The sequence below is a fragment of the Typopeltis vanoorti genome, chromosome 12, assembly GCF_054136105.1.
Source record: "Typopeltis vanoorti isolate ZY-2024b chromosome 12, IOZ_Tvanoo_1.0, whole genome shotgun sequence".
Classification (NCBI taxonomy): Eukaryota; Metazoa; Arthropoda; class Arachnida; order Uropygi; family Thelyphonidae; genus Typopeltis; species Typopeltis vanoorti.
Genome location: NC_143560.1, coordinates 61,225,659 through 61,243,080, shown reverse-complemented (window position 1 = coordinate 61,243,080; position 17,422 = coordinate 61,225,659). Strand labels below are relative to the sequence as shown.

The 17,422-nt window shown below is 35.5% G+C and overlaps 1 protein-coding gene across 1 annotated transcript in view; it reads left to right on the top strand.

Annotated features, from left to right (window-relative positions):
- Positions 1–17,422, top strand: part of jbug (filamin-type immunoglobulin domains fbug) — an 879,391-nt gene that overhangs the window by 653,105 nt on the left and 208,864 nt on the right. Inside the window, exon 36 of the mRNA XM_090401914.1 lies at positions 2,576–2,797. Coding sequence (XP_090258040.1) covers positions 2,576–2,797 — 222 coding nt within the window. The remainder of the gene's footprint in view (positions 1–2,575; positions 2,798–17,422) is intronic.

The window sequence follows — 17,422 nt, the reverse complement described above, 5'->3', positions numbered from 1 at the left end:
ACAGTAGAAAGTTCCGTAGAAGACAAAAATATAAGATCTGATAATATTGGAATGTTGACAAATAACAGGCTAATCTGGAGTAAAAATTTTAATAGGAAGTTAGTAATGATGGAATTTTTCATGTTGTACTATCATAAGATTCTGTACACCCCCTAAGGATATATGTCAGGAATTGGATAATGTTGATTTTTTTTAATATTGACACAAAAGATTGAGGAAATTATTTAAAATGTAAGAACTATGAGATCTTTGCTTATCAAAAAAGAAATTTTGATATTTTTCAAATCTGATCTACCCTACCCAGAATCTGCTGATAAATTATCAGTCTAGTGGAATTTTTATCAGCAAATATGATGCAGTCTTTGTGATTAGTAGGATTTGTCAACAAGAAAGACTTGATTAAAATATCTATGGATAGTGCACTAGAACTTCAATTCAAGGAACATTCTCAGACAAATTTTTGGCTTTGTCTATGAACAAATTATTCTGAATTATCTATCATACAAAGCATTGAAAATTTTAATTCCATTCCTCATAACCTGTTTATGCAAAAAATAAAATAAAAACTGTCTTAGCTCTTACTTGCCTAAAAAAATACATACAAAAACCACTTATGAAATGCTGACCTGGTTTGCCAAGTGATTAGCATCCCCCACTAACCAGTGATCTGTGGATTTGAATCCCACTGAAGATGAATGCTTGTGGAGGTCTATAAAGGAGATATGAATTTCATTACCTAGTGTGAGACCACTGCCTGGTATTGGATGCCTGAAGTGGCTTGAAAAAAAGATTTATGTTTAATTTCTAAAGCAGAGTTTCCAGATTCTATAAAAGAATAAATATGAAATAAGATCAAACCCTAAGTATACTCCCACATAATGAACCAGAGGTTTTACAACCTTTTGTGGGTGGAAGTCACATTAAAAAAATAAAAAATGTAGAATCTGACTTCAAAATTCAACTCGCATAAATAAAACCAAATATTTAAAAGTTAGTTGCTGACATGCATCATCAAACCTTCCCATTAAAAATTAAAACCTTCCCATTTAAAATTTAAAATACAACTCACTCCGTTACTCCCATCCCTGACTTCATTCATCATATTCTATCCTTCTTCTTTCCCTTAAAAATATTCTCTTTCACCTTCTTTCCAAAGCATTCACAGACTACCCTTGAAACCTGGGTTTTAATTCACATACCCTTGTCTTATCTGCAATTTTCCCGCATCTTTCTATCTCCACATTCCCCCTCCCTCCTTTCTGTCATACTTCAGCAGTGGTATATAAATGTTTATCACTATATGCCTGATGCTGCTCCAAAAAAAAAAAAAAAAAGACAACCAAGAACATCCTACAAAGGTACGTCCAAAATTATTTCTTCCTTATATTCATGTGGCTATGTCTTTAAAATATCAATAATGCCCTAAAAAATTGGTAAAATAGCTATAAATATTAATTTAGAGGAGCAACACGGAAAATTTTCCAGAAATAATATCTATAAGATACTGGTTTTTTGTGTGAGTGTGAATTGTCTTGAGGTTCAAATCATAGATGATGTTCAACATGTTGGCTGCTGTGTATGGGATATCTCATAGTTTGTCATCTAGATCAGGGAGCCAACTACAAGTTATCTCATTTGTTATACTGAACTTTACCATGGATAACATGATAATTTGTAGCAGATGCAGATATTTCAGATGGGCAAATGGGAAGAATTAGCATACAAAGTAATTATAGTGAAATTGAACTAAATACTTTTCATAGGGGAATAAATGGGAGAAGTACAACATATTTATAAAATAAATATAAATATAGTTCAAAGTTTCTAGATATGAAAGGAAAGGAACGTCCAACTCTTTAGAAGTGAGAAGCACCAAGGTGGCACTAACATCAGCACAGTTACCATAAGATGCTTATTTTTTTTAGGTGTCAACTAATTTTCTTCAGCAGTCAATATACACAATAACTTATGGCAAGATATCTCATATACGGGATATATAAAACAATCTTCTTTCCCATTCTGAACAAAGAATGGGAAAGAAGAAACATAGGTTTCTTTTTCCCATTCTTTGTCTGCACCTAAAACATGGCATTGACATCCTATAGATTCTTGTACCTCCTGTGTAGGACGTAGTTTTGAGATTGGAATACTCTGAGTAGGCATGCTAAATTTGAAAAATGCAAAACTCTTATATAAAATTATGTATATTTGTAAAATTTTTGCCTATGTTTCAAAGGCATATTAATACAAAAATGGAACAGAAAATTCTGAAAAAAGAGCTACCTTAGTGGCTAGTGTAAGAATTAGAAAACAGTCAGTTTCATAAATAAAAACAATGAATATATATATATATATATATATATAATTAAAAGTTACGAAAGATCAGCCGATTTAAAAAAAAAAGTACTATCTCCTGTAAAGGAGATAAATGTGGACCATTGGATCTATTTAGGTTAGGATAATGGAGTAACATTTCACAAGTTTCTTTATAAAGATTGTATAAGAAAACATCTTTTATTTATTACTATTATTATTGTTGTGTGTGTGTATTGATTCAGATTATAATTGTTTTTAGGTCCTTCTGGTACACCTGTGCAAACATCTGTAATTCATACTGAAAGAGGAACTCATCATGTTGAATATCAATCAAGAGAAATTGGCACTTACAAAGTTGAGGTATTTCATTGTGGTTCTTCTATATCAGGAAAGCCATTTTTAGTGGAAGTGTGTGATCCTAGCAGAGTAAAAGTAATTGAAGTTGAAGATGGAGTAGTTGGCAGAGAGCAGACTTTTAAAGGTAACTAGCAGTAATATCTTCTAAGTTATGCTTTTTTTTAAAAAAAAATTAATTTTTTTCATTATATATATATATAATAAAAGAAATTTAATAACAGCCTGTGTAGCTCAGTGGAAGTGACGCTTGCATCCTCTGCGCTTGGTCGCTTGGTCAGACTTAAGTTCAAGTCTAGTCGCCGACTGGAGAAACTTTTTCTAAGCCTTTCTTCGACCGATTCCTGAGGGCAAGCGAGTTTTTCCTCCTGTAAACTCAAGAAAATCGAGTTTACCGCAGTACCCACATTATTTCTGACAGTAACATATCCTGTTAGGGTTACGTACCAAGAGATGGCAGCACTTGTTTGCCAGCCTCTTCATCGGTGGCTGCTATAATTAGTGATAGACATGGGCTAGCTATCTCTAATTGGCTACCGGTGGAGATTTAACTGCCCACTCAGTCTCCAAAAGCTAAATTAGTATAAAGGCCTCGCCTACTCCCTATAAGGGAATAAAAAGGCATTAGCTGATATCTGAAGAAATTTAATTTTGATTAAGTTTATAAAACATTTTATAACTTGTCACTATCAAAACGTTAATGGAATTTAATGGTTACAACCTTAATCAAATCCAGCAGATAATTGACTCCTATGTTCCAACACCTTAGGATTCTTCAACAGACCACAGGTTCCAATCCCTTATATTTCTGGCATCTCTGAACTGATTGGTAGAATTTTGAAGACATATCTCATTCCCACATATTTTACTGTTAACGAAATTTCTCATCTGTGGTCATCTACAAAAGACAATCTGTCACCTCTATAATGAGCTGGCGTTTACTAGATACCTTGTGAATTTACCAGATACCTTGCCATTCTGTGGAAAAATGAATTAATGAACATCAATATTATATTGAATATATGAAACCTCAAAAGTCTGGTCTGGCACAACATAGTATTGACACTAAACACAGTATCCAGTGGCACAAAGCTTGTCTTCTTCATAGAAGCAGGTTTAAATATGAATGCCTTTTCAAAAAAAGTTGCAAAGCCGTTTTATATCAGCCAAATCTGAATCGGAATGATTCTCTCTCTCTCCCAAATGTTTGGGAGATTCTTATGTAACCATCAAAAATAGTTTTTAATAATATTTTAATAATTTTATTTATTGATATTCATTTCTAGCATGCGACAACAATTTTTAATTGGCAAGATCTCATAGATATCTTGCCAATTAAAAGCAAGATATCTGTATGTACATGTATTCCCATTCCTTTGAATTGCTTGTTTCTACACACTGATGATGTACTGTTATTTTCAGTTCTAGGAAAATTCGCCATAAACATTTTTGCCGTAGGAAAATTCACAGTAAATATTTTCGCCGTAGGAAAATTCACAGTAAACATTTTCGCCGTAAGATATTTTGCATTCATTTTTGTAAATAATCAACGGATGATAAAGGATATTATAAAATCATTAGAAAGGCAAATCTTTATTAAGGTGAATGTTCAGTGATACATAACATACTGAAGTTGTTTAAAATTGTGCAAATTACTAGAGATGATGCGTAAATAATTACCTTTTTGCTGCAGCTCATCAATTCAACAAATCCTTCAGTAATATCGCTCGTTAGAAGAAATGCTAATGCTGTGAAGCATTTAATTTTCATGTTGAATTCAGCATCTGTGTGGTAGCGTAATTTCAAACCAATGGCAACATTTTTGCGATAAAGATTTTGTGCCATATGAAATAAACAACCTGTTATAGTTGTTGATGTAAATATGTTAGAAAAAGCATTGATAGTTGCTTTCTTGAAGCCAACCATTAATGTTTAGGGATCTAATGATGAACATATGCCCTTTAAGGCACTGAATAATCTGCTGTAAGTTAATTCTGATTTGCGAGGAAGCAAAGCAAAAAGCCGCCATGGAATCCTTAGGAGTCTCATGCCAGTCCCAAGCTTGGATAAAGGAGGACGGTCGGTCAGATGAGTGTTGATTCTCTGACCGTAAAGAAAAAAAGTGATTGTTATCTGATGCCTATACGATCAACAGCTACAACATGCCGGCTTGCCCGGATCAACAAGGTCCATGATACCAGTTGAGCTATCGGGGTTGGGTTGAAAAGTGATACCGAAAAGGAAACAGAAACTGAAACTAACAAAACAATTATTAGGAGGAACACGGAATGTACAGACACTTTGGATGTTAGAAAAACTAAAATTACTTCACGAGAAATGCAGAGATATTGGTGTGATATACTAGGACTAGCAGAGATGCAATGAACATAATGAGAGATAAATGGATGCAAAGTCATATGGTCAGGGCATGACACGAAGCAGGAGTTGGCTTCCTTCTAAACAAAAGAGCTAGATAGGCAGTGTTATGATACAAACTAGTCAATGAACGAATCATAGTAGCAAGATTTCAAGAAAAACCATTTAATATATCAATAGTCCAGATATATGCACCCACATCTGACAGCACAGATGAGGATATTGACTTATTTTACAAAGATCTTCTGAGAAAAACATGAACAAGGTGAAAAATGTTAGAATTTGCTGTGGACCATCAGATGATCTGTAACACAAGATTCCAGCAAAAGGAGCGTAGAAAATGGACGTGGTGATCAAATGATGGGAAAACCAAGAACACGATTGATATGATTAAAAGAAGATGGATAACATCAGTACAACAGTGTTGAACTTTTCAAGGAGCAGATATAGACTTAGATCATAGTTTAGTGATAGTAAACATCAAGTTGAAATTGAAAAGAAAATAGAAACCCCACCATCAGAAACGAAGAAAAACAGCAAGAATAAGTGAAGCAGAAATAGGAAGAAGGTACATAACAGTGTTAGAGGAAAAACATAAAAGTATGGACAAAGAAAAAAATTCGAATCTTAGAGTGAAAGGAATGATGAAGGTGATTAAGCCTTTAAGCCTTCAACTGCATCTTCATCGCCATGAAGATGCAGTTGAAGAAACAGTACTAGAAGAAGACAAGATCGAGAAGAAATGGATTAGACAAGAAACACTGAATTTAGTACAGGAGAAAAGAATGTTGAAGATAAGAAGGGATACATCAGAACAAATAGAGGAGCAATATAGAAGAAAGTGTAATGAGGTGAAAAAAGCGGTCAGAATGGATATGATGAAATGGTTAGAAGCCCAATGCAATAATATAGAACAGTATTATTATTATTACAGGCAACTCCAAGGAATCCTTAGACTCATCGAGGGAGGCCCTAAACATCATATCAAGAACAACTATTTGGCATTCGCACAGTATTTATCATACTTTGCTTTGAACTCATTTAGAGTCATGGCACCCACAACTAACTCTGGCAGCTTATTCCACTCATTCACCACTCTCCAAGTAAAAAAACCTAGTTCTAACACTCTTGCTCAGTTTCCATGGATGGCCTCTAGTTCTCCCATCACCACACCTGTTCTGAAAAATTTCCTCTGAATTAATCTTGTAAACACCCTTCAGTAATTTGAATGTCTCAATCATATCACCCCTTTTCTGCCTATCAACCAATTTCTGTAACCCACAGATCTTCAACCTGTTCTCTTAAGGTTCATTCCATAGACCAGCTATCATCTTGGTCACTCACCTTTGGATCCTCTCTACTTCCCCATCAAGAAGAAATCCAGGGGTCCTAGATCTGGGCACGGTAGTCAAGATGGGGGTCTTATCAAGGCTTAATAAAGAGGAACAATAACTTGCTTATCTCTGCTCGTCAAAGTATTCTTCAGTAACCAAGTGATCTGATGAGCTGATTTAGCCACTTTTGCTATGTGCCCCTCTAAACTTCAACTACCTATCCATCAACACACCCAAATCTCTGGATTCGTCAACCTCCTGGAGTACAGTTCCACCAATGTGATATACTGCTGCTAATTTTTTCACCCCAAAATGCATAACCTTACACTTTTCTACATTAAACTGACATCCATTCTCATTAGCCCAGACTGCCATTCTGTCCAAATCATCCTGCAAAATTTTGACATCATGTGCATTCACTATTGCTCTACCCAACTTTGCATCATCAGCAAATAAATGAACAGTTCCTCTCAGATCCTTTCCCATATCATTAATGAACAGATTAAATAGCACTGGTCCAAGAACAGAACCCTTTTGGCACACCACTAGTAACAGGCCTTCTTTTGGACTCCACTCCTGAATAAACTACTCTCTGATATCTCTCTATCAACCACCCTCCTATCCATCTTGCCAACCCTACATCCATCCCCATGTGCTGCAGTTTACTGATTAGCATTCCATGTGGTATCCTGTCAAAGGCCTTAGCAAAGTCCAGCAGTATCACTGTAAATCCATTACCCTTATCCAGTTCAGCTGTCACTGTATTATAAAACGTGAGCAAGTTACTGAGGCATGATCTACCCTTCACAAAACCATGCTGTCCTCCATACGGTAACCCATTTTTCATCTATCTATTCCTGTATTTTGCTCTTTACTAATATCTCCAAAACCTTGATAACGATTCCTGATATGCTGATTGGTCGGTAATTTGCAACAGCAGTCTTGGAACCCACTTTATGCAATGGAATTATTTTCCCCTCTTTCCACCCCCTTGGGACTAACCCAGAGCTGAGACTTAAACAATATGATCAAGGGAACTGACAATTCCTTTGCCACTTCACATAAAACTCGAGCTGGTATACCATCCAATCCCACAGATGTATTTACATTAAGGTTCTGTAATATACTATTCACCTCCATTTCATTCATTTCAATTCCTGTATCAGCCATTCGTTCTCTGATTCCTGCAATATCACAGCGTGGATGATATACTTTTGCAAAGTGTTCACTTAGTAATTCTACTATTTCATCTGATTCAGTTACCTCCCTGCCATCGGCATTCCTTAGAATCATTTTGCCATATACATTTTTTCTTTTACTTGCAGCATATCGAAAGAACTGTTTTTGAGATTCGCTTTAGCTTGCATTGCTAATTTACTTTCATAATCTGCTTTAGCTTTTTCTTACCTCACTAGTTACCTTTCTGGCCTGTGCTTTATACTGTTCATGTGTCTAAATTTCATCCATAGTTGTTTTTTTTGCAGCTCAAGTCTAATGGTGTTATTCATCCATTTAACTCCCACTTGATTTACTCTGTAGGTATGCAGTCAGCCATTACCTCCTTCAAATGCTCCTTAACCAATTCCCATGCACTATCAAATACAGCCCTTGTAGTTTTTAACATGCCATGTCACTGATCCAAGCAATCTCTTAAGCTTGTCATACTTACCATCCCAGTAATTCCACATGTAACCTGTCTTAATTGAAAATTCCACACATTTTGCCACTTCCCAGGTCAAGACCTTATGATCACTTGGTGGCAATATTGTCATATTCATAATAGTCAATTTCTCAGATGCAATTACTAGGTCAATCACTCTCGAACCCCTAGTATATTCCATTACATGCTGTCTCAGATAGTTATCACTTAGTAACTGCATAAAATTCATTTCCTTCCTCCCATTTGTCCTCTCCTCCCTGCAATTAATGTTATCCTAGTTGAAATCGTCCATAATAATTACCTGTCCTCCACTCATTGAGTCTATTTGCCTTTGCAATTGTCTCCATCTATTCCATTGCCTGGTCTACAGCAGCAACCAACTGTAAATTTTGTTCTGCTGATCTCAATCTCATACCAGATAGGCTCAAATGTGCTATTTTTACTATCCTGAAATTGAACTTCTATTCTCTTTGGCTGCAGATCATCAGCTATCATCAATAACACTCCTACCCCCTTTCTTTTTCTGTCTTTCCTGAATACACTATACACCTCACATTCTCTCCCACTAACTATATCATCTTCTGTTAGCCATATCTCACTAATGCCAATAACCTGTGGCCAGGAAGAACTAACAAGGCCAAAAATTCCTCCTTCTTATTCCGAATACTCTTCATTGGTGTACATAAAGTGCAGAATTACCTAGCCCCACCCCTATTTTGATGTCTTATACTTACCATCCCATTTTGGTTTGTTATCCTTCGTCCTAACTCAGGCATATTATACATTATATATTATATATTATACATTCTTACACTCAACTGCCTCACTGATGTCTGCATGTCCACTTATCAGCATCCCCACCCTCCCTAAAAGCTCTAGTCTCCCTGATTCTGCACATCCACTTTCACTTCATTCAGCAACAATATTTCCAGTCTCTGAACACCAAATCCATTTAGATGTAAACCATCCTTCTTGTATAAGTCCTTTTGCCTGTCAAACTCACTCCACAAATTCCACACCACTCCTCCTGCATACTCTACGCATAGAGTAATTCACAATTATGGCCCATATAACTAGGGAGGTGTACATAATGATTAGAACCATTAGTAGAAGGTGACAACCAAAACAGACCACAGTTAAAGACGAAAAAGGCAAAGTATTGATGAATAAAGATAAAATTGTACAGCAATGGACAAGATACTGTGGTGTGAGTTATATGGAAAAAAAACTAGATTTAAATAGCTTTGGGAAACTGATTGAAGAATTGAAACAGATATCACCACCAGGTAATGAGTACGATATGGAATCGTTCGATTGGTATGGAGGATCTTGTTGATGCGGGCGGCGTCTGAGCCAGCATGTTGTAGCTGTTGATCATATAGGTATCAGATAACAATCACTTTTTTTCTTTACGGTCAGAGAATCAACACTCATCTGACCGACCCTCCTCCTTTATCCATGCTTGGGACTGGCATGAGACTCCTAAGGATTCCATGGCAGCTTTTTGCTTTGCTTCCTGAAAAATCAGAATTAACTTACAGCAGATTATTCAGTGCCTTAAAGGGCATATGATCATCATTAGATCCCTAAACATTAATGGTTGACTTCGAGAAAGCAACTATCAATGCATTTTCTAACATATTTACATCAACAACAATAACTGTTTGTTTATTTCATATGGCACAAAATCTTTATCAAAAAATTGTTGCTATTGGTTTGAAGTTACGCCATCAAACAGATGCTGAATTCAACACAAAAATTAAATGCTTCACAACATTAGCATTTCTTTCAATGAGCGATGTTACTGATGGATTTGTTGAATTGATGAGCTGCAGCAAAAAAGGTAATTATTTACGCAGCAATAATTACCTTTACGTAATGCAAATTACATAAAGGTAATTATTTATGTAATTTGCACAATTTTAAATGACTTCCGTATGTTATGTATCACTGACATTCACCTTAATAAAGATTTGCCTTTTTAATGATTTTATAATACCCTTTATCATCCGTTGATTATTTACAAAAATGAATGCAAAATGTTTTACAGTGAAAATGTTTACGGCGAATTTTCAGGCCATGGTTATTATCGGTACAAAATATCTGTACTTTCATTTCATTAAAGTTAATTATTATGGTTATTGTGTAATTTAATTGTTTATGGTCATGCCACAGGCATGACCATAAACAATTAAATTACACAATAAAACCTGTAAAGATTAGAACAGTATCTGATTTTGTGGTAAAATGTAGTGTTATGATTATATTTCAGTATTGGAGATGGAATTTTGTTAAACTCTCAGGAATTCAAAATTTGGAATGGATGATATTCATCTAGAAGAATGAAGTATAGGAATTTTTGTATCTACACTGCAGAATTTAGAAGGATACATTCCAGAAAGATACAAAGAAGAATTTAGAAGGATATGATTAGTGCATAGCTCTCTTAGTATCCATATCTGAAAATGGGAATAAAACTGAATGTGAGAATACAGAGGAATTTCATTGCTTTTTTTCCAGGTAAGAGTTACAAAGAAATGAGTAGAAGAAAAAATTGAGGAAGATAAATATGCAAGAGCTACCTCAGTTTAGACCAGTGGTTGCCAAAGCGGTCGATATCGACCCCCAAGGATCGATATAACATTGTTAGGGGGTCGATTCTGGCTCAGGGATCGATAGAAAAATATAAGACATCATTGTATGGGTAATATTTAATTCGGTTGACTTGGATTACCTTCATCCTGAATGACAACGCAATTAAGAAGTGAATCGTGGGAACAATGACATGAATAGGACCGTAAGATGGAACAAGGTCATGAAAATAGTTACGGAGGCCAATCAAGTAGGCCAAAACGACGTATTTACCAATAAACGGATGTAGGTGGTTCCTGCCTGGCTGGCGCAGCGGGAGCGAGATTGCAACACGTGTGTGGTTGCTTATTTACTTATACTTACACATATTCGATCCCAGTCTCATTTTTGCACATCGACATACAAGTGAGCATTAATGTTCTAAAATTCATCAACATGCATATTATAATTCAATCGTTATTCATTCACGAACTAAACTTCTCTGTGTTGAAGAGTTGAGCGGGGCTGGTAGTAATACCAGTAGTTTATTAATACCAGTGTATTAATATCACTAGTAATACCAGTGATATTACTAGTGATAGTAATAGTAGTAGTAATAATAATATAATAATATTCACTATATTATACATACAATAAACACTGTAACTATAAAACAAACAATCTAAAAACTCATATAAGCGTCTTTTTTGCTTGTCCTATTATAAATATGTAATAGTAAAATAGAGGGGGTCAATAAAAAGTCAAGAAGCTCTTGAAGGGGTCGACAGTCAAAGAAGTTTGGCGACCCCTGGTTTAGACCAAATAAGAGTTGTCAGTGTTCAATTTGCCATTAAGAATGAAGACATTATGAAGAAGTGGCATTTATCCTGATGTCGAAAAGAGATGTATTAAACTCATCTCTTACTTGATGCAGATGATGTCATATTCATCATCATCATCATCATCATCAAATTCCTGCCATGTACCCTCAAGGGGTGTACAGGATATGACAGTACTACATGAAAAAATTACATCATTACTAACTTCCTATCTACAATTTTCCTCCAAATCAGTCTGTTACTTGTCAAGACTCCAACATTATCATATCTTATATTTCTATCGCCTAAGGCACTTTGTACCATATCAATCCACCTATATCTTGGTCTTCCTCTGGGTCATTTCCCTGCCAACCTGGCAGAGAACACTTGTTTTGCTAATCTTTCCTCTCCCATTCTATTTAAGTGACCATACCATCTGAGATTAGCTCTGCTAACGCATTCCTGGATGCTGACAATGTCAAGTTCTTTTCTAATATCCTCATTTTCAATATGATATTGCCATTGATGCCATCTGTTCACGCCTCTAATCTTTCTCAGGACTCTCATATCTGCGGTCTCTAGTCTTTGGTCAAGTGTTTTACTTCCGACCCACCTCTCAGATCCATAAGTTAAAATTGGTTTGAACACAGTCTTGTATACAGCTAATTTAGTGTTCCGACTAATTTCTTTCTTATTCCATATGAATTTATTCAATTGACTTCCCACGATACCAGCTTTGCTGATTCTGTTGTCTATTTCTATATTTAGTTTACCATCTTCAGTAAAAATTGTGCCTAAGTAGCTGAAATGTTTTACTTGTTCCACAGGTTCTCCATTCACAACACAGTTGACATTTTCAATGATTCTGCCTATTTTCATTGTCTTTGTCTTTTTATTGCTGACCTTCATACCATATCTATTACAACAGCTATTCAATTTAGTCAGAGAATCTTGCAGACTTGTAGTGGATTTATTTAGAAGTATAACATCATCCGCATAAAGCAAAGAGCTGACATTAACATCTCCAATTTTGATATCAGGTTTAATACCACATTCCTTCATAATGTGATCCATATAGATAATGAATAACAGAGGGGATAATGTACATCCTTGTCTCACACCAGATTTAACATTAAACCATCTTCCTGTACTTCCTTCAATTCTAACTGCTGACTCACAACTCAAATAAAGACTAAGTATTGCTTGATATAATGCCCCATTGACACCATATAACTGCAGCGTATTGAATAGCTTCTCTCTTGGCACCTTGTCATATGCCTTTTCCAAATCGACAAAACTTAAATACAGATCTTTGTTATGTTCCCATGCTTTCTCGACTATTTGTCGTAAAGTGAAGATCTGATCCTGACAGCCTCTATTTGGCCTGAATCCAGCTTGTTCTTCACCAAGCTTTTCTTCCACAATTCTTCTCAACCGTTTCTCAAGTATACTTGCATAGATCTTGCCAGGAACACTCAGTAGGGAAATACCTCTGTAATTCTCACATTCAGTTTTATTTCCCTTTTTATATATGGGTACTATGAGAGCTCTACTCCAATCATCGGGAATTCGTCCCTCTGTCCAGGCTTTCTGAACTATGCAGTGCAGCCACTGTAAGACTCTTATACCACCATACTTCAGCATTTCTGGTCGAATATCATCTACTCCTGCTGCCTTTCCACATTTCAAGCCTTTGATGGCTTTTTCTACTTCAAGTATGGATATGTATTCCTGACTGCATGCCTGGTCAGTGTTTTTTACCACTGTGCTATCATCACTGCTTGTTTCATTTAGCAGTTTTTCAAAGTAATTACTCCATACTTCAAGGATATCTTTTTCTCCTGTTTTCATTTCACCTTTATCATCTCTAATTCCTTTTACAGCACTCTTTCCTCCATTCCTAAGCTTCTTCAACAACCTCCAGAATATTTTGCCACCTTCTTGATATTTATTTTCTATATTCTTGCCAAAGTCCTCCCATGACTTTTGTTTAGCTAGTTTTACACACTGTTTAGCTTTCTTACATTTGTCTCTGTATTCTGTAAGAGTAAAAGCTGACTTATTTGCCAGGAACTTTTGATATGCTTTCTTCTTTTCCTTCACTGCCTCTTTAACTTCCTGTGTCCACCAGGGAGTTCTGATTTTTTTATCTTTGCACACAACCTCACCACATGCCTCTCTGGCAGAATCAATCAATGTTTCCTTCAGAGTTTGCCACTGAATCTCCAAGGTTTGATTCCTGTTCTCAAACTCTTTCATTTTCTTTTCAATAATATTTCTGTATTTTAGTCTACAGTTTACATCTGAGAGCTGCTCAACTTTTATTCGCTTTAAAACTTTCTTACATGTTATTCTTTTCAATATGAAATTCAATTTTATCCTGCTCAAGACTAAATAGTGATCACTTCCAATTTCAAATCCTCTGTACACTCTGGTGTCCTGCACCAGGGAGAAAACATCACTATCAACAATAACATAGTCAATGAGACTTTTCTTATTCCTAGCCTCTTCTCTCCATGTGAATTTGTGCACATTTTTATGTTGGAACATGGTGTTAGTAATAACCAGTCCATGTCCTGAGCAGAAATCCAACAGATATTTGCCATTATTATTAGCTTTGCTCTTTTCTCCAAATTTTCCCAAAATATTTTTGTATGTCTCACAATCATTTCCTACTCTACTATTTAGATCCCCAACAAGGACCAACTTTTCCTTTTTCATTGTGTCAGTTGCTTTTTCTAAAGCCTCAAAAAATTCCTCCACTTCTACCTTAGTAGAACCTTCTGTGGGACCATAGGCACAAATAAGTCTCATTGTCCAGTTCCCCATTCTCATATTTGCCCACATTACTCTACTTGAGACTGACTGCCATTCAAGAAGATTAGCCTCGTATTTTGTGTTGAATACTATGGCTACTCCTTTTTTTCCTTGATTGTTATTGCCTGAATATAACATTTTGTATTTATTGCTCAGAAAGATCTCACCAGTTTTGGTCTTTTTTGTTTCAGTCACCCCTATTATGTCGATCTGGTACTTATCTAATTCCTCAGCTAGCTCCATTTCTTTGCCATTCAGGCTTCTTACGTTGATAGTACCGATCTTTAACTCTGGTGATGTTGAGTTGGGGTTTGTTTTCAGATTTGTTCCAGTAGCTGACTTTTCGCTGTTCGCCCTGGTTCCCTGGCGAAAACAACGGGGGCCTTGTTTAACCGGGCGACGCCCCAGCCGGCATGAAATTTTGTCATGTTGTACCATCATTTTTTATTTTGGTTTAACCAATAAGAATACAATTTGGTCGGCTAAATCCCAAATTGCCAGCCCATCCTCGTTCGTTCAGTATCAAAGTAGATACCCAACAGGGTGCACCACGAGAAGGTGAGGATTGGACATTAGGTCAGAAGCCCTGGTCGGTTCTCCGCATTCCTTTAAAGGCTATGTGGAGGTCTCCTCTCAGTTATACAGCTTTGACCCTTAAGCACCCCGATGTCATATTCCTAAATAAATAATCCACTGCATGACTGAAGGACTCTTTGCCAAAATTGAATACCTGCTGTAACAAATTTGATGTGAAACTCAGCAATAAAAAGACAAAATATCTGAAAATAAGCAGGAATATGGGAAGCATCAACTAAAACATGAAACTGCATTCTCAGTTTCAAACCTGTGGAACAAGTTAGGTATTCCATCTATTTATGCACAATTTTTAGTGAAGGGAGAAAATTAAATTTGGTGATAGATTATACAATAAGCAAAAGTTGGTATTTATTTATTTATTTGGCTAAGAGAGAGAGAGAGATGAGCCAAACACTAAGTGATCAGTATATGAAACTATGTTTAAACTGATTGTAACTTATGAATTTGAAATTTGGACTATAATTAAAACAGTTTGATCACAGGCGTGATATGGATTTAACTAATGTTTAATTTTGGAGCTGAAAGCTGGGCTAGAAATGAATCATTAAGAACTAATGGTCTGAGATAATAATAATAACTACTGATTCCAGATATAATGGTTCTTGAAAAGTAGAGTGAAGCAATGGCATCATTGGAAATCATATCAAAAGGTCAATAGATCAAAAGGAACTTGACATTGTCAGGTGTCAAGAATGTGCAAAGTGAACTCTTTTAAAGATGCATAGGCTGCTTAAATGAAATAAGACAGGAAGGGTTAGTGAATTGTTTTGAATACCAAGTGGACAGGAAAAGATTCAGAAGAAGATCGAGAAGGATTGATGTAGTAATTAGTATTGTAATAGACTGAAATATTTTGATCTGCTATGGTACTAATACTGGCATCTGAGATTACTGGGGACCTGACTATTATCTGGAAGGAATCTGGTAATGCAAACTTGATTGTATAATCAAATTAATAGTTCTCATATATGTGAATGTTTTAAGACTCATATCATAATAGTTAATATCAGTAAATGATTGATGATTATGATAGGCTTCAGTTCAGAACTTATCTGTTTTTTTTTTTGTTTTTTTTGATAGTTTCCTGCAAATTTAATCCTACAAAGATGATATCTGAATGGTATCCCATAAGTAGAAGGAGAGCTACAACAAGTAGACTAAAGAAGCATTGGAACAATAAAATTTTTAATGTTGGAACTCGAAATAGAATAGAGTGCAGGAATTTGGGGTGAGGCCTTCATCAAGCTGTGGACCAAAAATGTCTGATGAAGAAAATTAAGTTGAGATGTGGAGGGCAGAATTAGTAATAAATTATTTATGATAATATTGTATTAGTTCTAATACCTGACATCATCATAGAACTAATACAAAACAGTTAAACATTAAGTGAGCATATGATATGCATTATAATGGATGTGACTAGAATTTTTGATGTCAAAGATGAATATAACTTATTAATATAGTATTATCTTAGTATCCTGTATTCCTTGAAAATGCATAACTGGAACTCTGAGGAAGACAAGAATTCCCAAAGTTTGTAGGAATCTAATATGAGATCTGCTCACTCAGCTCCATCTTTTATTTCCTTTTTATTTTATTCTTTTTTTTTTTAATATGCTACCATCCATGAAAGGCTGAAAAACGTATTATTCATTAATATTATTACTAGTGCTTGTTTTTTAAAACAAAAAAGTCCTGGTATGCATTCATTGCCAGCAGAAAAATTTGAAAATTAAAATGATACTACGTCCATCGGCATATGTCACTATTAATAAAGGTGCCATTACAATATGTCATTGTGTGCCATCCCAAACAAAGCACTGATTAGTACAGTTGGCAGGCCAAGAGTTAAATAATTGAAACCCTGCTTTGCATACTATTAGGCAATACCAAACGTCCAGTAAGCAGGGAGGTGGTGATTGTGCACATAGGACAATGAATACAAGCTAACCCCTAAAGATATTCACAAGCATCCATGCCTACGTTGGTATTGAAACTCAGACCATGTTGGTTGGAAAGGAGTACACTTGCCACTAAGGCTGGCAACTTTTGAGGTGTCAGTAATTTTTCTCTTGGAAATTCAGGAATTTTGGATCTCCCCCTTTTCTTGAATTCAAAAATTCAAGAAGTGGGGGGACTTTAATATGACACCACAACAATGGTGTCATCCTAAAAGTTGAATATGAGTGCGAGGTCTAGTTTTTTCCTCATGGCATGTGGTAAATAAGTGGAATAAGTTCTTGGTGAATGGATTCAAGAAGATGATGATAAGCATTTTGTGGGTTGGGTAGGACAGTAGCGAACATATTAATTGAAACACTCTCATTTTAAAGAAAAATTTTAATTTTGCAAGAAAATAAGTTCAAAAATTAAACTCCAACTTTACCTAATAATTTATATGTGCTCCTCTGTTCTTAATGAGTTCATTAATTTGCTTAGGCATGGACTCTACCAATGTAGAACACAATTTTCTTATTTCTGCATCTCGAAACCATACTTTTATAATGGATTGTATTAAATTATCCTCACAATTTAATTTTCCAAGTCTCTTTTTCACTATGGCCCACATTTGGATGTTG